Source organism: Leptopilina heterotoma, unplaced genomic scaffold, assembly GCF_015476425.1.
Source record: "Leptopilina heterotoma isolate Lh14 unplaced genomic scaffold, ASM1547642v1 Lhet_108, whole genome shotgun sequence".
NCBI classification, from domain to species: Eukaryota; Metazoa; Arthropoda; class Insecta; order Hymenoptera; family Figitidae; genus Leptopilina; species Leptopilina heterotoma.
Window position 1 is genome coordinate 1,599,433 of NW_025110825.1, and position 27,820 is coordinate 1,627,252.

The 27,820-nt window shown below is 22.6% G+C and overlaps 1 protein-coding gene across 2 annotated transcripts; it reads right to left on the reverse strand.

Annotated features, from left to right (window-relative positions):
* Positions 1 to 305: 305 nt before the first annotated feature.
* On the reverse strand, positions 306 to 23,732 carry LOC122502514 (echinoderm microtubule-associated protein-like CG42247). 2 transcript variants are annotated; one of them, XM_043612628.1, is made up of 15 exons: positions 23,425 to 23,732; positions 20,313 to 20,537; positions 18,185 to 18,436; positions 16,819 to 16,935; positions 12,920 to 13,148; positions 10,317 to 10,612; positions 9,562 to 9,726; positions 9,086 to 9,181; positions 6,700 to 6,837; positions 6,134 to 6,394; positions 4,315 to 4,572; positions 3,918 to 4,080; positions 3,609 to 3,791; positions 3,310 to 3,405; positions 306 to 1,225 (listed from the first exon to the last, which is right to left on the reverse strand). In XM_043612628.1, exons 2-15 carry the CDS (start codon positions 20,358 to 20,360, stop codon positions 957 to 959), a joined length of 2,571 nt encoding a protein of 856 aa, XP_043468563.1. In that variant the 5' UTR covers positions 20,361 to 20,537; positions 23,425 to 23,732; the 3' UTR covers positions 306 to 956. The 2 variants fall into 2 exon arrangements, with proteins under 2 accessions (XP_043468563.1, XP_043468554.1); XM_043612619.1 differs by having other exon boundaries at positions 20,313 to 20,593.
* Positions 23,733 to 27,820: the final 4,088 nt, after the last annotated feature.

Genomic DNA, 27,820 nt, shown 5'->3' on the forward strand with positions numbered 1-27,820 from the left:
ATTTTTTATTACAGACCAGCTGAGAAACGATATTTTTTTTTAAAAATACAAAACAGTCCTCTTTAGTTATGTGCCACTTGATTTAAAAAGTTTTCGTCGATCGTAAATTTTTTATTATTTTTAACACTTTACTTGATACAATCAGGAAAAATGTAAAAATTGAATTATTTTTTGAATAAGAATAATTAAAGTTTCTAATTCTATTTTTATAGGTCTGAAGGAGAGTCTTTGTCTAATTCGTCGACGTTTTACGCAGTGAACTCCGCAAATGAGTCTTCTAGTCTAGATTGCACCGTCTTCACTTAAATTATAAGTTGGTGAGAATAAAAACAAATTTTAAATTCGTACATTTTTTTCCAAATTATTAAAAAAAAAAATTTACTAAATTAAAAAAAATCAGAAAAAATAATTTTTTTCATTGTAACTTAATTTTAATTTTTAATAGTTTATAATAATAATAATACTAGTAACTTTCTATTTAGAATTTGTCGAATTCACAATTCTTTTAAACAAAAGGTGGAAATTTAATTTTTATCTTGTTTCCTTTTTTTTGCAGAAAGAATGAAGAATGAACTTACACGTTAAGCAAACACGGTGCGAACCCCTATTCATACAAAATATTGTTCACTGATGGAATTTCTGCAAAATAATTTTTTATTTTTGCAAATCAGAATTATATATATCTATATAAAATTCCACGACTTCAAAATGGAAAGGAATCGGGTTCCTGCATTTTTACAATAATAATGCTTCAAAATTGGAAACCACAAAAGAACAGATTTTCTCGTCGTTCAACATCTAAAATGGATCCTTGGGTTTATGAAACATATTCGCAGGGAATTACAAATTCATATTCACGTCGCTGGAGCAACATTGGAAATGGAAACAATATTGATTTATCTAATCAATATATTTGAAATTAGTCGCAAAACAATGATGATCCTTATTATTGAACTCTACTCGTCGACGAGTTCCCAGAGCATTAAGGCAGCGTCAGTTCCACCGACGGTTACGACATTTTGATCATTGTACAAGAAACGAGCACAGGCGACGAGGGAGCTGTAAACTTTTTCCTCGACATATTCTGCTTTTGCGCTTGTGCACGGATATCTGAAGAGACGCAAATAACCCTCGGCATCGCCACTCACGAGCATATCATGAGCTGCTGAACGACTCGCGGTTGTCAAAACCGTTGTCAATGGGTAATAACGATTATTCCACATTCCTGAAATTTTTTTATTCATTTAATATTTCTTGTTACGTTTCTCTACAAATTTATTAATTCAAGGTTGCCACAGGTCAGGAAAATCATTGAAAAGTCAGGGATTTTTATTTAGGCACTGGAAAAAATTAAATTTTTAGGATTCATAAGAAAATTCTAATACAAAATCTTCAATTTTTTCTATTTCTAACAATAATTACTTTTTAAATAATTTAATTCTTCAAGAACTATCACAAAATTATAACTTGTAAATTATTTGATGAATAATTTTCCTTAAATATTTCAAACTTAATTAATTGAATTTTAAAAGAGTTACGCTTACAATTTTCATAAATAAATGAACTTCAAAAGGTTATTTGAAATTTTCTAATTTTGAATGAATTTTAAAAAAATAAAAAACTTAGATTTTTAAAATATTTTAATAATCTAAATTCTTCTGAAGTTTTATTTAATTCTTTAATATATATAATTAATTATTAAAAATAATAAATGTATAGAAGAATTTTAGTTAAAAACACTAAAAAAAATTTATATTATCTTTAAAAATAATAAAATTCTTCTCCAAAATTCAATTATTTTACAATTATTTTATAAAATTCTAAGCAAACATTAAATTATTTTCATGAATAATAAAAATTTCCCAGGAATTCAACTTTTTACAAATTTTTTATAAATTTCTTCGCAATAATTCAATTATTTTCAGAAATAATACAATTTTCTGCAGAGATTCAATTCCTTTCATGAATAATAAAACTCATCATAGAATTTCAATTATTTTTAATACAATTTTAACTGAATTTCTCGAAAAATGTAATTATTCTTGAAAATTTTATAAAAATTCGTCTAAAAAAATTCAATTATTTAACAAATTTTTAATAAAATTCTTGATGAGAATTTAATTTTGAGAAACATTCAATTATTCAATAAATTATTTATTTTTGTATTTAAATAATTGAATTCTCGTAGACTTTTCTAATAAAAATTTATTTTAAAACTGAATTTCAGTTAAAATTTTAGATAATAATCGAATATTAAAAGCATTGTAGCGTGAATTTTTAGAAATAATTGAATTTTGAAAAAGTTTAATTGAATTTTTTTTAAAAATTATTTTAAGTTTTTATTTTCTAAATATTTAATTAAAGAATTTCCGAATAATTAAAATTTTGTAAAATTGAATTGTAAACAAATGGATTTGAAAAAAATTTTCTAGGAGCTTTAGCAAAAATTATTAAAAATAATTGATAATTGTTAATTTATTTCTTTCGAAGAATTTCAATAACATTTTTGAAAATAATTGCTTTTTTCGAAGAATTTTCTTGAAATTGTATTAAAAATAATTGAAATCTTGTGAAGAATCTTATTATTTAGGAAAACAATTGAATTTCTTTCAACAAATTTTTATAACATTTTTTTTAAATAATTGAAATCCTGTGAAGAATTTTACTATTTATGAAAATAATTGAATTTTTGCATCGAATTTCATTAAATGTTTTTTAAATAACTGAAATCCTGTGAAGAATATTATTATTTATTAAAATAATTGAATTCTTGTAACGAATATTATTACATTTTTTCAAATAATTGAATTCTTTTGACAAATTTTATTAAAATAGTAGATTTTTAAAATATTTGAATTTCAGCGAAGAATTTCGTTATTGGTGAAATGTAATTGAATTCTTGAAAAAAATTTTTGAAATTAATTACATTTTTCGAGGAAATCATTTAAAATTGTATTAAAAATAATTGAAATCCTATGAAAAAGTTTATTATTTATGAAAATAATTGAATTCTTACGCAACGAATTTTACTACATTTTTTTAAATAATTAAATTCATGTAAAAATCTTAATTCCTATGGAATAATAATAATAATAATGATTAAATGTTTATTTACAAATCAAGTTATTGATGTTTTCGAATAATTTTACATTTAAAGAAATTCTTAAATAAATGTAATAGAAGAGAATATTCTTTAGTCTGGAAATCAGAGAAAAAAAATTAATTTTTTTTGGCAACCCTGTAATTATATAACTGCTTTTTTTATTATTAATGAAAATATTTGATTATTAATTTAGGAAAATTAATTACCTGACACCATAAATCCAACGGTGCAGTTATAAGTGTACCATTTCACGTCTTTCATAACTAAAGGACTCTTTTCTGACGATAGAGCCTTAACGTCCCCTGAAAGAAATGTTTTTGATTTAATTTAATATTTTTAATTTTTTATAATATTATTATTATCTTATTTTTAATTATAAATAGTCAGATTAACAACTTAATTAATTCATAAACTTATAAAATTATAAATGTTTATAAAATTAATTAGTTTACTATATTATTTTATTATTATTTACTTTGAATGCTTAATAATGTGAAAAACTTACAAAAAACAAGATCATAATCTTGTGTGACTGTTTGTAAGAATCGACTGTCGGAACTCCAGTCGAGTTGAACTAAAGGTTGTGTTCCTCTAATTTTATTGCTCTTCTTATACGAGAATCCATCTCGTGATACTTTAAACAAATATACACTTCCGTTTTGTGAGCCCATTGCTACCATTTCGCCAGCTAGAATATTTTTTATTTAATTGAGAAATAATCGAAATTAATAATTAACGTCAAAGAGTATAAATTTTGTCTATAAATTAAATTTGAAAAGAATTATTGACAGTAATTTTAATTTTTAGGACGTACTTGGATTGTAACCAATACAGGACAAGGGAGATCCACAAACTCTCAGCGTTGCCACTGCAGCTCCAGTGTCAGCTGCCAAAACTAAGAGATGACCCTCGGAAGAACCTGCGGCGAGAGCGACTCCGAAAGGATGGAAAGCAATGCAAATGCACTCAAAACCAACCTGGAAATTTTTAGTGAAAAATGGAAATTAAAGGTTACAATTAAAATTAAAATATTATATTAATATTTCGAATTATTATTCATATAATTTTTTTATTGAATTTTACTTTTTTTGTAATTTAAATTTTATTTCTTTTTAATAAAAATAAGTTTAAAAATTTTATTATTTTCTTAACCGAATATATTAATTTTTGTTAAATTGCAGATAGAGGATTCAATAGAAGATGGTTTCTACCTGAGTGGTCCAAAGTAATTTGTGTCGTCTCCATAAAGCGATATTCTTATCGTGACCAGCGGTTGCAAAAACTTCATCGTCCGGATGAACAGCCAAACCCCAAAGCTGTCGTCCATGACCGAACACAACTTGGTTGAAACGTCTCTGAAGAGAACCTTCCAAAATATTATTTCGCGTTGTTCCAACGTAAATGTTGCCGTCATTCCTTCCTGGCCGTTGGGGATAAATACTTCGCACTCCACCGGCAGATTCTGGTAACTACATTGCAAGTAATTTTAGAAATATTTCTTTCATAGATACAATAAAATATAAAATTACCGAAAAGAAAGAAAATAGCAAATATTACAGAATTAAATTACAGAATATTACAACGAATTACAGAAAAGTTTTTTTTAAATTTCAAAATTAATGTACTGAAAATTTTAAAAGTAATTGAATTTTATCAAGAATTTAATTATTTGTAATAATTGTAGAAAAATTATTTATTTTTATATGAATAATAAAATTCTTATCAGGATTTCACTTATTTTTAATACAATTTTAATTGAATTTTTCTAAAAAATCCACTTATTTTTTAAAATTTTGAAAAAATTTAATTATTTCCAGAAATAATAAATTTTTTCGCAGGGATTCAATTATTTAGAAAAATTTTACTAAAATTCTATTCAAGAATTCAGTTATCAGAAATAATTATATTGTCGATGTACTGAAAATCATTGAATTGTTGTAAAGTATATTTATAAAAAAATTTGAAAATTAAATTCAAATATTAAATTATATTAAAATTATTCATAAAAAATTTAATTCTTTCAAACAATTTTATTAGAGTTTTTGTAAATAATTACATTTTGTTTTAAGAATTTCTTTAAATATCGTAAAAATAATGAATTGTTTGAAGTAATTTTAATTGAAAGTTTTGAAAATAATTGAAATTTACAAACGATTTTATTAAAAACTTTTGAGAACAATTGAATTGCTTAGAAAAATTTTATGACAATTTTTAAAAATAATTGAACCTGCTAGAGAAATTTTATTAAAATTATCTTGAATTGTTTCGAAGAATTTTTTATCAGAATTGTTGAAAATAATTGAATTTAAATAATATGTTTTAAAATAATTGTATTCTTTCGAGAAATTTTATTAAAATTGTATTGAAAATAATTTAATTCCTCCGAAACATTTTATTGTATATGAAAATAATTGAATTTCTTTGAAGAATTTTATTATTTATGAAAATAATTGAATTTTTGCGGAGGATTTAACAATTCATAAAAATAATTGAATTGTTTCGAAGAATTTAATCTTAATTTTTGATAATAATTGAATTTTTTTAGAGGAATTTTATTAAAAATTTTGAAAATAATGATTTTTTAAAAAGAATTTCATCAAAATTGTTGAAAATAATTTAATTTATATTAAAATTCTTGAAAATAATCGAATTTAATTAATATTTTTAAAAATAATTGTATTCTTTCGAGAAATTTTATTAAAATTGTATTGAAAATAATTTAATTGCTTAGAAGATTTTATTATTTATGAAAATAATTCTAAATAATTCTAAATTATCACAAGGAAAAAAAAATTAGAAATATTAAAATAGAGAATTACAGAAAATGTTTAATTATAAATTTTTGTACTTTTGTTTATTTCATATTTATTTGTTTCTATTGGTTTTATATTATTTATCATTCATTTCTTGTTATTTCTTTACTTTATATTATTTATTATTGAATTTGTATCATTATATTATATTATGCATTTATTTATTTATTTATTTATTTAATAGAAAATCGATGTAAATCTATTTGCAAAATTTCACCTTTGTGTCTGTTATTCGTTTGTAGTTTTGCAAGGAGTCCCATGCAGCAATTTTTCGATCTTTTTCACCACCGGAGAGTAATGTGCCCTCGGAAAGCATCACCAAGCAACTGATGCCTTTGTTGTGAGCTTCAAATTCCATACGAACAAAATAAGCTCCATCAGCATCGACCGAGTAAATTGTAATAAATCCATCACTATCGGCAGTGACAACGTCACCATCTTGTTCAAATTGAATACTTGTCACGTGCGTTCTAGAGGGCTGAAAACAATTTTCACGGTAATTTATAATTATTGTTTTCTATTTTAATACGTGCAATTTTCTCTTCATTCGCAGTTTTCTGATGTAATTAATTTAACTGTAATTTCTTTATTTTATGTTTACTAATTTTAATACTTATTTTAACTAATTGATTGATATAAGAATTGAATGCATTTAATTATATACATTTCGTTGTTTTTGTTTATTTTAAATTTATGTAATTTAATTTATTCTAATTTATCGTCGACTTTATTTTTATTCATTATTTGTTTTTTCTGAATTTTTTTTGAAATATTTTGACTTACAGGTTTAATAATGTCGGTTCTCTCAAAGAATCCGTCCTTTCTTCGATTCCAAAATGTTAAATGACCTCGACCATGAGTGATTAAAAGATTGTCATCGAGAGGATGAAAAGCTGCTCCAGTCAAATCTTCCTGCAGTGTCTGTAAGTAACAATATTTTATTAATTCTTTCTCTTAATAAATAAATAATTTAATTAGTTCTCTTAATCTCTACCGCCGTAAACAATGATCAATAGAAAGTTTATTTACTTAATAATATAATTATCGTTGATTAATAATATTAATTAAAATTAATAATTAATTAATTGGTATTAATTAATAAAAATAATAAAATTATTATCTATTAATTTTATTATTTTTTATTACAATTATTATTAAATAAATCCTACATTATATTTATTTGTATTAATAGTGGTTATTAATATTAATAATAATTAACTAATCAGTTAATTAGTTAATTTACTAAAATAGAGAATTTTATTTTTTAAAATAACGGTCGGAAGATTTATTAATTTTATCAATTTTATATAAGTTAATTAAATGAACACTATAAAAATCAAATAACAAATTTTTGAATTGAGAATTTAATTATTTGACTATTATAAAGTAGGCAATAATGTCAGGAGAAATAAAATCATTTATGAAGAAAAAGTAAGAAAATTAGTTAGGAATTAAAAAAAATATAAAATATATTGAAAACTGTATTAAAAATTGAGAAAATTAATATTTATATTAAATTAAAATTTTAAATTTTCGCGCGCTTGAATGTCTCAGACATTATTTGTAGGTTGGCAACCCTGTACTACTTCCGAATCTGTTGCCAGACGCCATAAGGTAGGAACATCGCCTCTGAATATTTACTTGAAAATTAATATTTTTTGATAGTTTTTAGTGTAAATCTTGCTAAATTCTAATTATTAGGTAATTCCGGTCAATTAGCATTAATAATTTTAACGATTCGCCTGAAATTAATGGAACAGTTCTATGATTTCTTTACTCAGCGGGACGACCCTAACCTACAAAATATATTGTCGTAAATTAATTATTTATAGAAAAATACAATAGTAATTGTCGTCATTCTTTTAAAATAACTCTAAATATTAAATTATTAACCATAATCAAAGTGATTTGTTTAATTTTTTTTGTACAATTAATTTGTGGAAAATTTAGTTTTTCAATATTTAGGTTGGCAAACTTGCACATTTCTCTCATTCTATATCCATCTGTTGAAAAGTTTGCAAGTCGGGCAATTGACCTGCAAATATTTACTTGAAATTTGATATTTTTTGATAGTTTTTAATGTAAATCTTGTTAAATTCTAATTACTGTGTAATTCCGGTGAAGTAGTGTTAATAATTTTAATGATTCTTCTGAAATTAGTGAAATATTTCTATGATTTCATTACTCAGCTGGGCGATCCTAACCTACAAAATATTTTCGTAAGTTCATTGCTTATAGAAAATTGCATATAGTAATTGTAATCATTCTTTTGAAATAATATTAAAAATTAATCACGATAATTAATTTTTAATTAAATTTAAATCAATTAAATTTATTATTAATAAAATTAAATATGTAAGATAAGTGCAAAATTTAGATTTTCAGTATTTAGGTTGGCAATTCTTTAGAATTCTGAAGTTCTGTGCCTGCTTTCACAGTGTTTCACAGTGAAAAACAAAAAAAACTAGGTTATTGTCGTGCAATGTTTACTAATAATTGTCATTATTTTGTACTTTTTTAAAAGAAAAACTGAATAAAATTCTAATCTTGGGCAAATTCCGGTTTAGTAGCATCAATTAATTCAGCATTTCGATTTCAAATATTTAAGAATTTTTAACATTTGTGCTCTGGAAATATAACAAATGCAATGCTCTGAATTGAACATACAGATGCAAAGTCTAAATTATTTTCGTCAATTTCAGTCAAATTATGATCAAAATTTATCATTGGAAGAGTGTATTTTATTGAAAAGTGTGAATTGGTGTCGGATGATAAAAGTTTTAATGTATTATTACAAAAATATATTGACTTAATTTTTTGAGGTTAGGTTTTTCACATATTCTTAACGCAGAGTTTAAAAAACAGTCTTGAGCAGTGTTTAATTTTATAAAATAAAGCAAGCTAATAATTATTAGATTAATTATTTATTCTACTAATTGCTGGTGCTTTTGAAGTAAAAAAAAAATAATAAATATTCTTGTGTAATGTAATTTTCTTTTTATTTTTCAGATGAAAGGGATGAAAGTGCACATGTTTTTCCGAAAGTCGTTCCATTGGTTCTTCAACTACAAAAAATATTCAACAAATTCACAAAAGGTATGCAGTTGATATTTGTTTCTTTAATACGAGTGTTGAAAGGTATGTAATTAATATTATAATTAATACTCACCGCCACTTTGCCGAGTAAATGTCCCCATTGCCATTGCCAAACAGAAAGAATTGCTTCCCTACCAGCGTCGACAACCAAAACGTAACTTCCCCCATTCTGAAATTTTTCACAAACTTAATTCTGGTAAAATATTCGAAGTTTCTAATTTTTTTTTACCAAAATAAATTCTTGAATTGTTTTTAACGAATTAAATTCTTAAAATTTTGTAACAAATTTAATTCATAAATTTTTTTTTAACAAATTCAATTCACATTGGTAAAAAAGTGTTTGGAATAAAAATGAATAATTTCTTTTTTTTGACAAGTTCATTAAGTGGTGAAATATTTAGAAATATATTAGATTTCGATATTAATATCTAAATATATTAGAAATATTTAGAAAAATGTTCTTGATTAATGAAATTAATTAAAAGAAACTATAATCGAAAGAAAGTTTAAAAGTCTTTTGTAAATAAAAATAAAAGTTTAGTTTCTTACCAATTGTGAAAAGGCAAGAGCGGAAACGCCCATTTGAAATTCCGTCATTCCAAAAACGTAAAGAGTGAGAAGAGTTTCTGTTGACCAAATTCGAACATGAGGTTGTGCTTTTCTGTGCCTTCCGGCTCTTTGACCGGAAGCAACTAATTCTCTGCTAGGATGCACCTTAATTGAAAAAAAATTATTTATTAATTACATTTTTTTTCTTTAAAATTTTTAATCATTGAACTAAATTAAACAAAATTTAGATACTTTGATAATTCTGAAAAAGACAAACTTTGTATTTTTTTTACTATAATCTAGATTTCTCGTGAGGCTGAATAAAAATTAGTTCAAATAAATATGAACTAATAAAACTAAATGAAAGAAATATTGAGCTAAATAAAATTAGGTCAAATAACTACTAGAATGAATAAAAAGGTAAATAGGTCAAATAAGGTCAAATTGACCAAATAAGTCAGAAAGTCAAATATTCAGTTGACTATAAAAATAATGTTAAACAGAAACTGGGTTAAAAAATTAGGTGGAAAAATATAAGGTAAATTATAATAAATGAAAATAAAAAATGTTGAGATTAAATAAAATAAAAATGGCAAATATTGATCTACATCAGAATTAGATAAAATAATTATTTCTTACAATTATGATAAAATGGGAATTAGGTTAAACAATCAAGTAATTTGCCAGACAATATTAAGAAAATTAATTATTCGTTGATTACTATTAAATTTTTTATTTATTTAAATTTAAAATACCTCCATGCAAGTGATATCCTCCGTATGTCCAACGTAATGTCGTTGAGCATTTTCTTCTCTATCAAAGAGAACGGCAACGGCAGCGACATAATAAAGTAGTTCTCCACTTGGCAGTACCCAAAGATTTCTTCGCGTATCGGTCCCGCGATATCCATAAACCCATTCTAATTGTAATTTTTTGTCTGGCGGTGAATTGTCAACCGGTGGTAAATGAGAGGGTGGATAGAATGATCGTCTCAAACCTCTAATTGTAACTCTCGCTGGTTCTTCTCTTAATACTTCTACAACACTATAATCTGCAATTCCATTTGGAAAAGAAAATAATTACAGATTGATTTTGTTAAAGAAAATTATAATTTTATTCAAATAAACCATTACTTGTTTATTATCAAATAAATATTTATTTGTGTTAATTATTATTTGATTAAATAGTATTTGTGTCAAGTACAAAGATTTTTGGTTCAAATGCAATTTATTTAATTTAAAGGAAAATTATTTGATTCAAGTAAATATTTATTAGATGATAGAAAAGTAGTCGAATATTTGAATTAATTAAATTATTGTGGCGTAAAATTCTTTGAACTGTTGAAAAATTTATAAAATCAAATAAATTTTTCTTCAGTAAAGTCCGTTAATTAATTGAAAAAGGACGAAAAGTTTGTAAATTGTACGTTATAATTTGGAAAATTTTAGAAAAATTAGAAATGATTGTAGAAATTCAATTATTTTAAAAAGTAATAAAATTCATCGCAAAAATTCAACTATGTTAAAAAATTTAAAAAAAAATTCTCTTCAAATTTTCAATTATCTTTAGAAATAATAAAATTCTTCTCCGAAATTCAATTATTTTCAGAAATTTTAATCAAATTCTTGGCAAAATTTCAATTATTTTCAAAAATTTTCCTCAACTCAATGATTCTCAATATCTACTATTTTAATAGAATTTTTCAAAAGAATTGAACTAGTTAAAAAAAAACTTTTATAAAATTATTTGCAAGCATTCAATTATTTCTAATAAATAATAAAATTTCTACAGCAATTCAATTATTTTTATTAAATAATAAAATTTTTACAGCAATTCAATTATTTAAAACACAATTTTCATAACATTTTAAAAAAAAAATGAATTACTTAAAAAGATTTTTATCAAATTCATCGCAAGAATTCAATTATTTAAAAAAAATTAATAAACTTCTTTAAAAGTATATCAATTATTTTTAAAAGTAATACAATTCTTCTTGAGAATTCAATTATTTTCAAAAATTTTAATAAAATACTTCTCGGGAATTCAATTATTTACAATTTTTATAAAATTCTTGTCGAAAATTCAATTATTTCTCAAGTTTTAAAAAAATTCTTCGTAAAAATTCAATTATTTTCACAAATTATAAAATTTTTTAGAAAATTCAATTGTTTTCAGAAATTTCAATCAAATACTTTTCATGAATTCAATTAGTTTTAAAAATTTCAATAAAGTTCGGTACAAGAATTCAATTATTTTCATAAAACTCATCGCAGAATTTCAATTATTTTTAGTACAATTTTAATTGTATCCCTCGAAAAATGCAATTATTCTTAAAAAATTTAATAAAATTCGTCAAAAGAATTCAATTATTTAAAAATTTGTTTAAATAAACATTCACTTATTCAAAAATTATTTATTTTTGTATTTAAATAATTGAATTCTCGTAGAATTTTTTAATAAGAATTGATTTAATATTTAATTTTAGTTAAAATTCTAGATAATAATTAAATATTAAAAATATTGTTACATGAATTTTTAGAAATGATTGAATTTTGAAAAGGTTTAAAATTAAAATCTTTCATAATCTGAATTTTTAGTACTTTCAATCAATAATTCTGTACAACTAATTTTTTTTGAAAAATTTAAATTCTGTTGAAATCAGTTAAATTTTTTAATATGTTAAAATTTTAAAGTAATTCTTCGAGAAACTTCAATTTTAATGAAATAGAATTTTAATTGAATTTCTCGAAAAATGCAGTTCTTCTTAAAAATTTTATTATAATTTGTCGAAAGAATTCAATTATTTAAAAATTTGTTTATAAAATTCTTTATGAGAATTGAATTTTAATAAACATTCAATTATTGAATAAATTATTTATTTTTGTATTTAAATAATTGAATTCTAGTAGAATTTTCCAATAAAAATTGATTTAAAAATGAATTTCAATTAAAATTTTAGATAATAATTGAATATTAAAAGAAATCTAGCTTGAATTTTTAGAAATAATTGAAATTTGAAATTAATTTTTTGAAAAAGTGTAATTGAATTTTTTTTTATATTATTTTAAGTGTTTATTTTCTAATTTATATTTAATTGAGGAATTTGCGAATAATTGAAATTCGTAAAATACTTTTCTTCCAAATACTGAAGTTATTGATTCAAATACAATTTATTTGACTTAAATAAAAATTATTTGATTCAAGTAAATATTTATTTAATGATAATAGACAAGTTAACGGTTATTAAGTCTAGTAAATTTTTTTGTTCGTGTAAAAGGGTTATTACAATTAGCTTTTAATGTATTTCAAAAATTGTTTAAATTATTTTAAATAGTTTTTTAAATAAAATAATTCTCACCATTGACTCTTACTACTTCGGATTCAGGAGCGTACAAAGCTCGTGGTCTACTCTTGCTGCGTGCCCTCCTTTGTCGTCCAATATCCTCGACAACAGTTGATGGTCCACGAGATCGCGATCTTCTCGCTGGTGAACCCAGGGCCGTACCAATTCCGGTACCAGCGCCAATTCCCAAATAAAATGTATCCACATCGGCAAATTCATTTCTCAATTGTGAGAAACTTCGTACCTATTTTTTATTTTATTGCCACCACGCGCATTATCAAGGATAAAATATTCAAATTAAAATAGGATCGAAAGAGAGAAAACTATTGAATTTGATAGAAGAGACATTTACGTGTGTTACATGTGAAATGTAGGCGTTTGTGATTTTCACCTGCGAAGACTTTGTAGATAGGAAAATTGCTTTTTGATTTGAAATTCATATGCGGTCGTGACCTGAAAGACGCGGATCTCTGACCTTTTTCTCTAATCGGCCTAGTTGGGCATAACTGTAGGTGTGTATAATCGCGTCTAATAGTCTAAATAAAGGAAAGGAAGAAAAGGGACCTTCTTTAAAAACGAGGCCGAGGATAAAATTTCCATTGTGAGGGAGGAGGGTCTTTTATGTTTTTTGAAAAGAAAATATCACGAAATAGAGAAAATTATATACATAAGAAATATTTACATTAGTTTAAGAAGGAATAATAAATAGGAAATCAAGTAGAAAAAGAGAGAGAGAATTAGATTCATCAGAAAAGTCGGAAGTGAGTGGCCTCAGTTTAAAAATGTTTTGTGATTTGAATCATAATTACTGACTCGAGAGGGTTGAAATTCATTTTAATCATTATGGATCTCTGATTTTTATCTCTAATTGTCATATTGGACTTTTATTAATCTTTCATTTTAATCACTCTCGAAATTATTTTTCTTTCTTGGAAAATATTGATTTGTTTTTCCAAACTCTTTCATACGATTACAAATAATCAAAATTAGCCTCTATTTTTTAGTTGATTAGGTATCGAGGAATTTAATTAGTTAACGAGAAAATTAAGCTTAGAAAAAATTCCGCCACATTGAAATTTCGTCAAATAAAATAAAAATAATGAAAATTTTTACTTATTCACTGAAAAAGAAATTTATTTGATTCAAATAACCGATTGTCTATTGTCAAATAAATATTTACTTGATTCAAATAATTTTTATTTCATTCGCAAGTGAATCATAATAAATAAATATATAAATAAATAAATCATTATTTCAGTATTTGAATCAAATACAATATAATTGACTCAAAGAAAAATTATATGATACAAGTAAATATTTATTTGATAATAATTTTTTTTCAGTGAACAAGTGAAAATTTATATCAATAAAATTTTGTTGCTGCAACAGTTTATTAAAAATTAATTACAGTTAACAGTTCGGTTAATTGAAAATTCAAGATCCACAAGTTTTGAACGTTCAAATGAACAAAATATGGGGCCGTTCAAAAAATACGTAACGCTATTTTTCGGAAATTTGGACCCCCCTCCCCCCATGTAACGCAATGTTGTATACATTAGCGCCATTTTTTCTGCTGACCGTAACAAATAGCTTGACCCCCTCTCCCCCCTAAAGCGTTACGTATTTTTTGAACGGCCCCTATTTTCATAAATTACTGATTACAATTAATTTTTAAAATTTTAATTAATTTAATTGATAATTAAATTTGTAAAATTAAAAACTTAAATTTTACATTTTGAAAGTTTACAATTAATTTTTTTGATAGAGAAGCAAAATTATAGTAATAAAAATTTAATTTTGAAACTTTACAATTAATTTTTTTGGTAGAGAAGCAAAATTATAGGAATAAAAATTTAATTTGAAGAAGAAATAAATAAATTTCGTTCATTTTAACGTTTAAAATTTTAGGATCTTGGAAATTTAATTAAAGAAGAATCTGACGGACAGTCTAAAAAAGTTAATTTAATGTTATAATTTTGTAATTTAAAAGAAAAAGACAAAAATTTTAATTCGTTTTGGTAGAAGTGTAAAAATTTTAATTCTCAATATTTTTAACAATTAAAATTTGCATTTGAATAAAAATTACAATTTCTTGTCAATAAGAAATATTTGTCAAATTTTAGATCATGATATCTACATCTGAAAAGTTAAAAATATAAAAAAAATTGTTGCTTACTGACTCTCTAAATCTGAATCAGCGAAATTTCACTGATTCTCAGCGATAAGTATGCCACTATTTTAAAACAGCGTATATGCGCTAATTAATCAGTGAAGTTTCACTGATTATTTAGTGAAATTTCACTAATTCACAGCGCATATACGCTAATTGAAATAGTGGCATACTTATCGCTGATTCAGATTTAGAGAGGATAAAAGAAGTGTAATTTTTATTTAAATGCAGTTTTTAATTGTTTAAAATATCGAAAACTAAAGTCTTTACGTTGCTACCAGAACGAATTAAAAAAATTTGTCTTTTTCTTTTAAAATACGAAATTATTACATTGGACCAACTTTTGTTTCGATTGTTTGTCGGATTCTTCATTAATAAAATATTCTGCTAAATAAAAAATTTGTTAAAAAAACTCTAGCTAATGAAAAAATTGTTGTAAATAAATTTACAAAGCGTAACATTGTGCTAAAGGTTTTAATTTATTATTATTAGAATTAAAAAAAGAAAAAACAATAATCTACTTATGTTTTTAATAATTTTAATTTAAATTAAGAAACACAAATTAAAAAAAGAATAGTAAAAAATTTTTCTTGTAAATTTTAATTTATTTATTTTAAAACACGAAATACGTTAATAATTCCAAATAATAATTTTTCTGAAATAAATAGTAAATAAATAAAATAAAAAGAAATAGAGTAAATAAAATAGGTACAAAAGAGAAAAAAATAGAGAGAAATGAAAAAAGAAAAAAAGAGAAAAAGAAAAAATAGAATAAATAAAATAAATTTTAAACAGTTTTAGTTTAAATAAAATTTCTCTCTTAATTCTAATGTTTGCGAGCTAATTGACAAAAATATATAATCGAGAATAGAAACTATAATGAAGGGAAAAATAAATTTCACTAATTTATTGGAGTGAAAGTGATTATTCTATTATATATATTTTTTTTAACACAAACTAATAACATTGAACCGATTGTAATCTAGACACATCATAGAGACGCTGGCGTGGAAATATATTTACATAATGAAGTTGTGCGTGTTCTTACATAGCGAGTGATTTGAAAGTGATTGATTAATATTTAAGAAGTTGAGATTTTATAAAAACACCTCACATGGGGATTTTTTTTATTGTAATTTATTTTATCTTAAACGAGAAAAAGATGTTTTTACACATTGTCCTATTATAAAATATGCAAATCGACAATTAAATGAAAAAAATGGGTAATGATGCTGGTCCGGTCGGAACCGTGCGCTCTTTTAGAAACGAAAACTAAGCGTGACGATCGGGGTCGAGTTTATTCGAAAACGACATATTCGGGTCGTAGGAATTTTTCTCACCCTTATTACAATATTACATGTACATTTTAAAACAAAATTAAAATTAATAACGAGGGTATTTTTTTCTTGTGTTTTTCGATAGAATTTAAAAACACATTGTAATTAACAATTAAGATTTGAATTTATTATTCATTTGCAGTTGGTGCTTTAATTAGTAATTCATTTAGAGTTAGTGTTGAAGTAGTTGGTGTAGTATTTCAATTTTTAGTGTTTTATTCAAATTATTTAGGGGGTAAATAAAATAATGAAAATTAAATTAAATAAAAATAAATTATAACTAATTTTGAAATCGTATTTTAGAAATTGTTTTTTTATAAATGATGGTCGTTTTATAAATGGTTCTTCTTTCAAATATCACTAGTGAATTTAATAGGTTGGTGTAATTAATTGGATTTGGAACGAACCTCTTGTCCTGAGACAGTAAACATTCTCTTGGCCCCGTTCATTTTGAGCACTTGGCCCAAATCCTCGAGCACTTCCTCGAACGGTTGGGACGTTCGAAGATTCAAGAGCACTCGGCACTGTTTTAAAAATTTTGTTAATTTAGTGAATTAATTTTTAGGGTTTTATAATTATAAGAAATTAAATATTTTAATAATAATTAAATATAAATTATTAATTAATAGCATTTGATAACAATTAATTTGCACAAAGAAAAAAAAAATTTATTTGATTCAAAAATCCGATTAATCGACTGTTATCAAGTAAATATTTACTTGAATCAAATAATATTTATTAGAGTCAATTAAATTATATTTGAACCAATAATTTCAGTATTTGAAGCAAATACCATTTAATTGACTCTAATAAATATTATTTGATTCAATTAAATATTTAATTGATAATAGTCCACTAATCGGTTATTTGAATCAAATAAATTTTTTTTCAGTGCAATAACAATTGGAAATTTTTAAATATAAAAATTTATAAAATTCAGTTATAAATAATAAGAGTAATTTTAAAATATAAAAGTTATGTTATAAAATATAATTTATAATTATAATTGTTATATATTTTATGATTAGAATTGTTATTAGCAGAATAGAATTAGTGACTGATTTTCGTTTTTAAATTTGTAAATTTTATTAATAAATTTGGAAAAATTACTATTTATTAATAAAATTTACTAATTAAAAAAATTAAATTAAATTAAATTTGTATTAGTAAAATTTAGTAATAAATAAAATTTACTAATTCACTTTTGCTTTTGAATAAGTACATTTTACTAATAAATTAGTAGAAATTACTAATTATTAGTAAAATTTACTAATAAATTAGTAGATATTATTATTTTTTAGTAAAATTTACTAATTAAAAAAATCAAATTAAATTAAATTTGAATTAGTAAAATTTACTAATTAAAAAAATTAAATTAAATTAAATTTGAATTAGAAAAATTTACTAATTCACTTTTGCTTTTAAAAAAGTATATTTTTTTGATAAATTATCAGAAATTACTAATTATTAGACAAATTTACTAATAAATTAGTAGAAATTATTATTTATTAGTAAAATTTACTTATTCAAAAAATTAAATTAAATTAAATATGATTTAGTAAAATTTACTAATAATAAAATTTACTAATTCACTTTTGCTGTTGAATAAGTAAATTTTACTAATAAATTAGTAGAAATTACTGTTTTATTAGTGAAATTTACTAATATAAAAACAACAATTCAGTCACTAATTCAAATTAATAAACATTTTGACCAATTGAAATTTAGAGTGCCAAGAATTGAATAAAATAGATATAAAATAATAAAATTTACCTGAACCGTGTGATCGAGGTTGTTGACAATACGAATGACGCGACCGGAAGAGGGTTTTCCACCCCCAGGAGGGGGGGCTTCGTCGGTGATAGACGCTTTCCTGCTAAGACTTGCCACTGCCGGGGTACTTCTGCTTTGCCACACTCCGACTCCTCCGCCTCCACCCAATCCAGTACCAGCACCTCCACCCCTACTTGCACCCCCACCGGGGGTTGCATACCACGTATTGCTCTTTTTGCCGTAGCTTGCCGGCTGAAAATCAAAACCTCATTTATTTTTCTCGTTTTTCAAAAAAAAAAAAGCAAAAATTGTTTAGTTAATAATTTATATATCAATATTTTTACTCGTAACGTATAAATAAAAAATTAGAGAAAGGACTTTTGAATTTAACAGTAAAATTATTTCAAATTGGGGAAATAAAGTCAAGAAAAAATTCGCTAATTATTGTAATTAATGTTGATTAATTTATAGAATAAATACAATAATTATAAATGAACTAAATTATTGCAATTTATAAAATTGAATTATAAAATTTAGTTTACTTGCTTGAATTAGTAAAAATATTCACTAATAAATTAGTAGAAATTACTATATTTATTAGTAAAATTTAATAGCAAATTAGTAAAAATATTTATTAATAAATTACTAGCTAAAAGTTACTATATTTATTAGTAAATTTTACTAATTCATATTTAGAGAGTGTATAATTATTGCAATTTATAAAATAATTATTTTATTTATTTATTATTATCAGTTGTTGATTACTAATTTTCATAATTTGTAAATAATAATAATAAAAATAATATTATTATTATTATTATTATTATTATTATTATTTAATTTATTTAACACAAAAGGAATAATGAAGGGATGATAGAAAAATAGTAAGTGTAGGAAAGTAGGTTATTATTTGAATAATATTATTCTATAAAATTAATTGTTATTCAAATTTTTTTCCATGTTTTTGTTTAGTGTAATATTTTCATGTCTTGTAATTAAAAACTAATATTTCTCAAATCACGTCTCCGACGATTTTTATCAAAATATGATTAAAAGGAAGATTGGATTCTAGAAATGATAATTGCTTAATATGGTTACTTTAGGGGATTAAGAATTAATGTTTAATTGATAATCAGTAAAAATATAAAATTATTTAAATTTAGTCCTTGTTCTTTTTGTTCTGTATAAAAATTTCTTTCAACTTTTTTTTTCAAAAGGAAAAATGTAACACTGAATTTTAAATTCAATGGAAAATAAATTTAACAATTAATTAAAATTTCTTGGAATTTGTTTAACCTAGATTTTAATTTGCTTTTAAATTTAATTTTCTGTATTGAAAGATAATAATTTTTTTAATAATTAAAAAGAAAACGGAGTAGAATACATGCAGTAGTAATGGAAATATTTGGTCAGACAGAGTCGGCAGTAGTAACAACAATGTATAGTCAGACACGCAATGAATTTTTTTTTTTCTCTTTCTCGATTTTCAGTAGTAATTTGAAAAAATTATCTTCGTTTTTAGTAGTTTGGAGTAGTTACTGGTTTAAACTAGTTCTCAGTATTTTTTTTAGTATATTATAGTAGTTCTTAGTATTTTTTTAATACTTTTTGGTAGTTCTTAGTATTTTTTTAGTACTTTTTATTAGTTTACACACTGGAAAAAAATTTATTTCAGGCAAATAAACGATTACTTGTCTATTATCATATAAATATTTATTTATATCAAATAATTAAATAATAATTTTTATTTAAGTCAATTAAATGAGGTTTGCTTCAAATACAGAAATTATTGGTACAAATAAAATTTATTTGATTTAAATAAAAATTATCTGATTGAAGTAAATATTTATTTGCCAATGAACAAGTAATTGCTTATTTGTATCAAGTCATTTTTTTCAGTGTAGTTTTTTTCAATTAGTAATTTGAAACAAATTTAATTAGCGGTTTAAAAATTTAGTTTTGTTTCAATTAGTAATTTGAAAAATTAAATTTAGTCAGCGGTTTTAAAGTTTTATTTTTATTTAATAGTTTGAAGAAAAAAATATAAATTTGAAAAAAAAATTGGAAGTAAAAATTGGGTTTCTTGAATATTCAACATTTTTGAAAATCGTGTGAGGGGAAAAAATACCTGTATCATTTCGGCCGGCAAGGATATAACCTCAAAAGAGTCGCTCATCAACACGACGAAACTGTCGCAAGTATTGCGTATTAAATCGTCCTCAGAAAACTCAGAATCGCTAAAGTCCTCGGCGATACGATCGGCAATTCGATCGACGAGGTCCGGGCCTGAGTCCGAACGGTACGAGGAACTCGGCGACTCAATGGTGAACGGGTCAAACGAGACGAGAAAACGCTATCGAAAATCCCTTTGTTCAATCGAATTTTTTTTCATTTTCTTTTTCGATTTATCTGATATTTTTTAATTAGAAAAAAATATGTATATAATAGCATTTGCATTAAACAATTTTCGTGTGAGATAATTTTTTAACTGAATCAAATACTTGAATGAGATATTTAAAAAAAATTTTTACCTGAAACAACTAAAAAATTTCACTATATTAGCGAAATTTTTATTTATTTTTTTAATTTTATAATTATAATATATTTAAATAAAAATAAACTTTCGCTATTATAGAGAAACTTATCGCTGTTCCAGGTGAACTGTATGAAATTTTATTTTGACAGAGTATTTGATTCAAATTATTATTAATTTAGTTAGACTAGTTAATTAAATAATTTTCTTTACATATTGGTGTGCATCAATATTGAAACAACTTTTAATTATTAATCGATTAATTCAGTAAATAAATTAAATAATTTTTAGATTAAAAATTCGCTGACGAAAAAACTTTTACTTTTTTGTTGTTGTAAATTTTCGAAATTATTGATATTTATTTTATTTTTCTTTAATTGATTAATTGAGTAAATAAATTAAATAATTTCCAGATTAAAAATTCGCATACGAAAAAACTTTTACTATTTTTTTATTGTAAATTTTCAAAATTATTGATATTTATTTAATTTTTTTTTCTTTAACTGATTAATTGAGTAAATAAATTATAAAAATTATGATTATTATTATTATTATTATTATTATTATTATTATTATTATTATTATTATTATTATTATTATTATTATTATTATAAGAAAAAACTTTTACTATTTTTTTGTTGTAAATTTTTAAAGTTATTGATATTTATTTAATTTATTTTTCTTTTGAATTAGAATTTTATTATTCTTTTGAATTATTTCGAATTCTTTTAAATATTGTTTAACAAGTAAAATTTTTTTTGCAAAATTATATTTCTATTGAATATGAATTCTTATTTTGTTTATTACTATTCTTATTTTAATGAAACGGAATAATTTATTAATAAAATATAAAAATGTAGTAAAAATGCATCGACAAATATTAGTCACTTTAGAAAAAAGTACTCCTTCAGTTTGACATTTAGGTTTTGAAAAAGATTTGAATTGCAGAGCACTAGCATTTTAAAAAGAATTATCATACCACGCGATCGGAAACACATTTTGCAAAGTTCTTGAGTTTTTTACTTACACGTATTCTTACAATTTTCTTTTCTCTACGTATATATTTATTATGAACTACGATAATATTTTTATTTGAATAAATAATCAAATTTTAATTTATCAACATCATAGAATTTTTTTTTATATTTTGATTAATGAATTAAATTATTCACCACATAAAAAATTTTTTTCTAAATTTTTAAAATTTATGAATTAAATTATTTATCACGTAAAAATTTTTTTAACTTTTCTTATGAATAATTAAAATTAATATTTAATGAATATTTATTTATACCTGCAATGAACAATTTTTAATTTATTAACTTAATTTGCCCATAAATAATTTTTATTTAGTTAAAAACAATAATTTCGTTTGTTAAATTCGAATCGATAGAATAATATTTATTTTTATTTTCTTTTATTTTCTCATTTCTTCACAAAGAGGGAAAATAAATAATTCGTGCATTTTGTGTAAATTAAAATAAATAGAAAATAAATATCTATAAAGAAAAAAAAATAAAAATAATTTTATAAAGAAATAGAATTCTTTTTTTTTCTGAGAATAAGAAAATGTGAAAAAGAATAATAAAATTGTTGAGGGAATTTTTAATACATTTTTGTTGGCATTATCAATGATTTCGAAGGTCCTCAGGTTTGACACATGAGGAAATAATGGACACAAAAGCGAATGACGTCATCACATGCAGTTAACCCATTTCGCGTTCAAAGCTTCGATGCCAATAAATTAACTACTGATGTAACTTGTATTCATTCTTTTGGCAACATTCTTACATTTGTCATTAATTTCTCTTCGTGTCAAACTTTTCTATTTAGCAATTTTCTTTTTTCGGAATTAAATTTTTTTTTCATTTTTTAAAAAAATTCTAATTTATTTTTTTTTAATTTAAATTTTTTTTAGTTTTTTTTAAATGTTACGTAAAGTTATCGAATTTGAATTTCGAAGCTCTTTAATAGGGAAAAAAAATTTTACTTGTTAAACATTTTTTAAAAGTTGTTTCAATTTTTTTAATTTCCTTTTCCATGTAACAAAATTGAACTATTTTATATTCACTAATTTTGTTAATATTTAAAAGTATAAAAAGTAAAAATTTGTTTCAACTGAAAAATTCATTTTTAAATTTAATTGAACATTCACTAGTTTTGTAAATATTTAATAGTAAAAAATAAAAATTTGTTTTAACTGTAAAATAATTTTTTTTAATTCAATATTCACGAATTTTGTGAATATTTGACACTAAAAATAAAAATTTATTTTAACTGAAATTAGTTTTTAAATTTAATTAAATATTCACTAATTTCGTAAATATTTATTAGTAAAACATAATTTATTTTAACTGTAAAATTAATTTTTCTAATTAAATATTTACTAATTTGGAAATATTTGATACAAAAATAAAAATTTGTTTCAACTAAAATTAGTTTTTAAATTCAATTAAATATTCACTAATTTCGTGAATATTTAATATTGAAAATAAAAATTTGTCTTAAGTGTAAAATTAGTTTTTAAATGGAATTAAATATTCACTAAGTTCGTAAATATTTAATTTACTAAAAATTTGTTTCAATTGTGAAATTTAAAAATGAAAATTTTCAAATTGAATTAAATGATTCGAACTCAAACATTTAAAAAAAACCAGTAAAATCTAAAAAATTGTAATGCAAATTTAAAAATAATTCGTAGACTCACCAAAAAATAAAGTTTATTGTCTTAAAGTCGCGCACTCACGTACGCATTAATATACGCGGTCACATAATTTAGCCGAGATTACTTTCCCGCGACGATATTCGTGGGAAAGTGTGTGTGTGTGTTTTTTTTTAAGTTTTCGCGAAGTTAAAATTGATTTTTTATTGGAGGTGAGGGAAAAATGAGAATTATATACATAAATATGTAAAAAGACCGGCGAAAAAAATGTGTTATGTATATATAATTATAAAAAAGGGTGTCGAGAGAGAATGGGTGGATGCTGTTGATGAGAAACAGGAATTCAAGTCCTGTGCACACGTTGGCTCTCAATCGACTACTGAGTTTGAGGTGTAAGCCCAACTCTTGAGGATCCTTAGGACCTGTGCTAAGACCTAGTAAATCCCCACCAACCCCCTTGCGGCGTGGACTCAAGGCCAGCCGCAGCTACAACACAGGGGTAGTATAGTTGATATTGGGGAGACCTCGCCGATACTGCATGTTAATCGAGACAATGCACCTCAAATGTAAATTATATGAACAAAAGGAATCTGTCGCAGCAGCATAAAAAATGCGCGGTTATTGGAAAAAAACGTAGACTGAAAATTCAATTTCAACCGTCGCGTGGTTAAAAGAAATTTTTTTTCTATGAAAAATAGAAAACCTTTTTAAAAGAAATGGTAAAGAAATGATTTCTTTTCTCACTGTTTTTTTTCACTGAAAAATTATTTATTGGCTTGAGTTATATTTATCAATATTAATACTAATAAAATTACATTTATTAATATTAATATTAATATCTTCTATATTAATAATCGTTGTATTCCGATAATCTGTTCGCAGTTTGAAGTTAGTTGTTGTTTGCTTTTTTGTTTCATAACTGTTTTAATAATTTTTCTTTTCAAATATTTTCAATTTTAAAATTAATGTATTAAAAATCGTTGAATTCTCGCAAAGAATTTTGTCAAAAAATTTGAGTATAATTGAATTTCTTCGCAGAATTTTATTATTTATGAAAATTTTCGAATTCTCGAGAAAAATCTTATTAAAATTTAAAAAAAAATTTTTTTTTAAGAATTTCTTTGAATTATTTTTAAATAATGGAGTTTCTTAAATAATTTTAATTGAAAATTCTGAATGTTATTTAATTTTATAAACAATTTCTTTCAATTTTTTAAAATAATTATGTTTCTTAATAATTGAAATTAAACATTTAATTATTGAATTTTGTTAAAATTTTTAGAAAAAAATTAAATTCTTCTATGAATTTTATTACAATTTTCCAAAATAATTTAATTCATTCAAAGGAATTTTATCAAAACATAGAAAATAATTAAATTCTTTTGAAGAATTTCTTTGTGTTTTTTTAAATAATGTAGTTTTTTGAATAATTTCAATTGTAAATTTTGAAAATGATTTAATTAAAAAAAGAATTTTTTTAACTTTTTAAAATAATTTTCAAAATGATTTTTGCGAAAAATTTTACTTCAAAAGAATTTCTTGACGAGAATGTATTTCAAATTTTTGAAAATAATTGAAATCCTCCGAAGAATTCAATTATTTTTGTAAAAAATGGAATTCTTGACAAGAATTTGTTTGGAATTTTTGAAAATAATTGAAATCCTCCGAAGAATTTTATTATTAATTGAAAATAATTGAAATCTTCCAAAGAATTTTATTTTTTATGATGATAATTGAATTCTTGCGAAGAATTTTATTAAAATTTTTGAATTTAATTGAAATCCTCCGAAGAATTAAAATCTTCAAAAGAATTTTACTTTTTATGAAGATAATTCAATTTTTAGGAAGAATTTTATTTAAATTTTTGAACATAATTGAAATCTTTTGAAAAATGTTATTATTTATGAAAATAATTGAAATCTTGCAAAGATTTTTATTAAAATTTTTGAAAAATAATATAATTGTTTCGATGAAAATTTAAATTCTTTGTAGAAATTTAGTTAAGATTGTATTGAAAATAATTGAATATTTATGAAGAATTTTATTAAAATTTTAGAAAATAATTGAATTCTTTTGGAAAATTTTATAACGAACTAAGAAAAAAATTGAATTCTTTCGTGAAATTTTAATGATAATAATTGAATTTTTGCAAAGATTTTACTATTTTAAAAAAGCAATTGAATTGTTTTGAAGGATTTATTAAAATTATGTTGAAAATAATTGAATTTTTGCAAAAAATTTTATTAATTATAAAAATAACCTTTAATAATAAAAGTTTAATAATTTTTTAAAGAAAAAAAAGAAGATATAAACGATGACTCAAAAATTAAAAATAATAAACCAATAAATAAGTAAAGTAATAAATTTATTCAGGGTTGCCTTAGGTCAGGAAAAGTAAAATTTGTTCGGGAAATCAGGGAAAGTCCAAGAATTCCATTAAAAGTACTGGAAAAATAAGTAACAATTTTTTAATTTCATTGAATGTTATTAATTAATTTAAAAAAAAATTAACTTATTTAAAAAATTATTTTAATAAATTAAAATGAATATTTCTTTGAATCAAATAAATTTTCAGTCAATTAAATGATATTTGCTTCAAATACTGAAATTATTGGTTCAAATACAATTTATTTGACTTAACTAAAATTTATTTGATTCAAGTAAATATTTATTTGATAATAGACAAGTAATCGGTTATTTGAATCAAATTAATTTTTTTGCAGTGTAATAAAAATAATAATAGTAATAGTAAAAACAGAGATACAAGAGCAAGAGAGCTAACAAATTTTATAACTACAATATTATTTGTAATCTTAATTAAATAATTAATAAATATTATATTAACTAATTCTGTAATTAATAATAATAATAATAATAATAATAATAATAATAATAATAATAATAATAGAAAAATAATAATAAAACCTGAGTTTCAGAGCAAAAAAGCTAAAAGATATTATAATTATAATATAAATTGAAATATTAATTATATATTTAATAGAAATATTAATTAATAATATAATAATATGATAAAATAATATAATATAATAGTAGAATAATTGCCATTAAAAAATTTTGATAATTTTGTAGATGAAATTAATTTTATTAAATACTACTAATTGTAATTACAATAATTAATAAATAATAAATAATTTTAAATAATTTTCGAATACATATCTATGGAGGTTAAAAATTCTTATCTTTTAGCTTTTGTGCTCTTGTAACTCTGGTTTTTATTGACTTGGCAAATTTTCATATTCGATCTTCAATGTAACTATGTTTCGAGATACTTGATATACATATAGAGGTGTAAAGGTGTTGGTTTATGGATAGAGAGTTCAATTTAATCGAACTGCACATTTTAAAAAGGCCATATTATGATATTTTATGTTGATTTTATTAGTGGACAAAGAAGATTGATTAATATAGGAAACATGAAATAATTAAAGAGGCTAGGAATATTTATAAGTTTATGTAATAATTTTATTCCATTTTTTATCTGACTCTCGAACTTTGAAAAAATTTTCAAATTCCTTTCTTTTCGTTCCTTGTACTCATATATACTTTTTATTTTAAAACGGAAAAGTTGATATTATTATTTTACGTTTCTAGGAATTTAGATCAATTTTTTTATTGAGGGGTTTTTATTATACATGGAGGAGATAATTACAGGTGGATTAATTAAAAAATGGAAATGTTTTCTTTTGAACTCACGAAAAGTGGCTTAAGGAGGTTAAGTAGTTAAGTAGAGAAAAAAGGAGTTTTTGATGAAGAAATTTGATAGCAATTATTATTGACTTCGCCCAGATTTCGGTCAATTAGAACTAATGGCAACTCATTCACTTAGGGAGGAAATCTCAACATTCTCAACTACTCGAAAGAAGCTAGATTTTGTTAGCTCTATAATGGCAAATATCGACTTATGTTTTCGCAACACGCATGGAATTCGAAGGCTATATGTGATTAATGTTTGGAATTTTCTGTTCTAAATATTCATCTCCCCTTTTTCTTTCTAATTTTTTTCTCTTTTCGATCTTATTATTTTTAATTTTTCATTTTCTCTGTAAACAATTTTTTTTTTGGTTAATTTAATTTTATCTCTAAATCTAAATTAGTGAAAAATACTATAACAAATGGTAAAATTTTATTAATTGTTAGTTTTCGTGGACGATTTTTTAAATAATTAATTAACAATAATAATTTTTCAATAATTATAAATGAAACAAAAACGACTTTTTAATAATTGTTAGAAAAAATTAAACTATGTAAAAATTAGTAAATCTGGTTTATTAAAAGTTTTTAGTAATTACTAAATTAGTTTTAGTAATTTATTTAATAAATTTGGTGACTAAAAATTAGTGAAATTTTACTAAAAATTTAAATAATATTAACTAACAATTAGTCAATTGTAAGTGAATATTATTATTTTGGAAAAATTACA

Excerpts from the sequence above, each read along its gene's own strand:
- LOC122502514 (XM_043612628.1), bottom strand. The coding sequence starts at position 20,360 with ATGAGCGACTCTTTTGAGGTTATATCCTTGCCGGCCGAAATGATACAG. Across the intron at positions 16,936-18,184 it reads ACCTCGATCACACGGTTCAG|TGCCGAGTGCTCTTGAATCT; the intron begins GTAAATTTTATT and ends TTTTTAAAACAG. Across the intron at positions 1,226-3,309 it reads CGTTGGATTTATGGTGTCAG|GAATGTGGAATAATCGTTAT; the intron begins GTAATTAATTTT and ends AAAAAATTTCAG.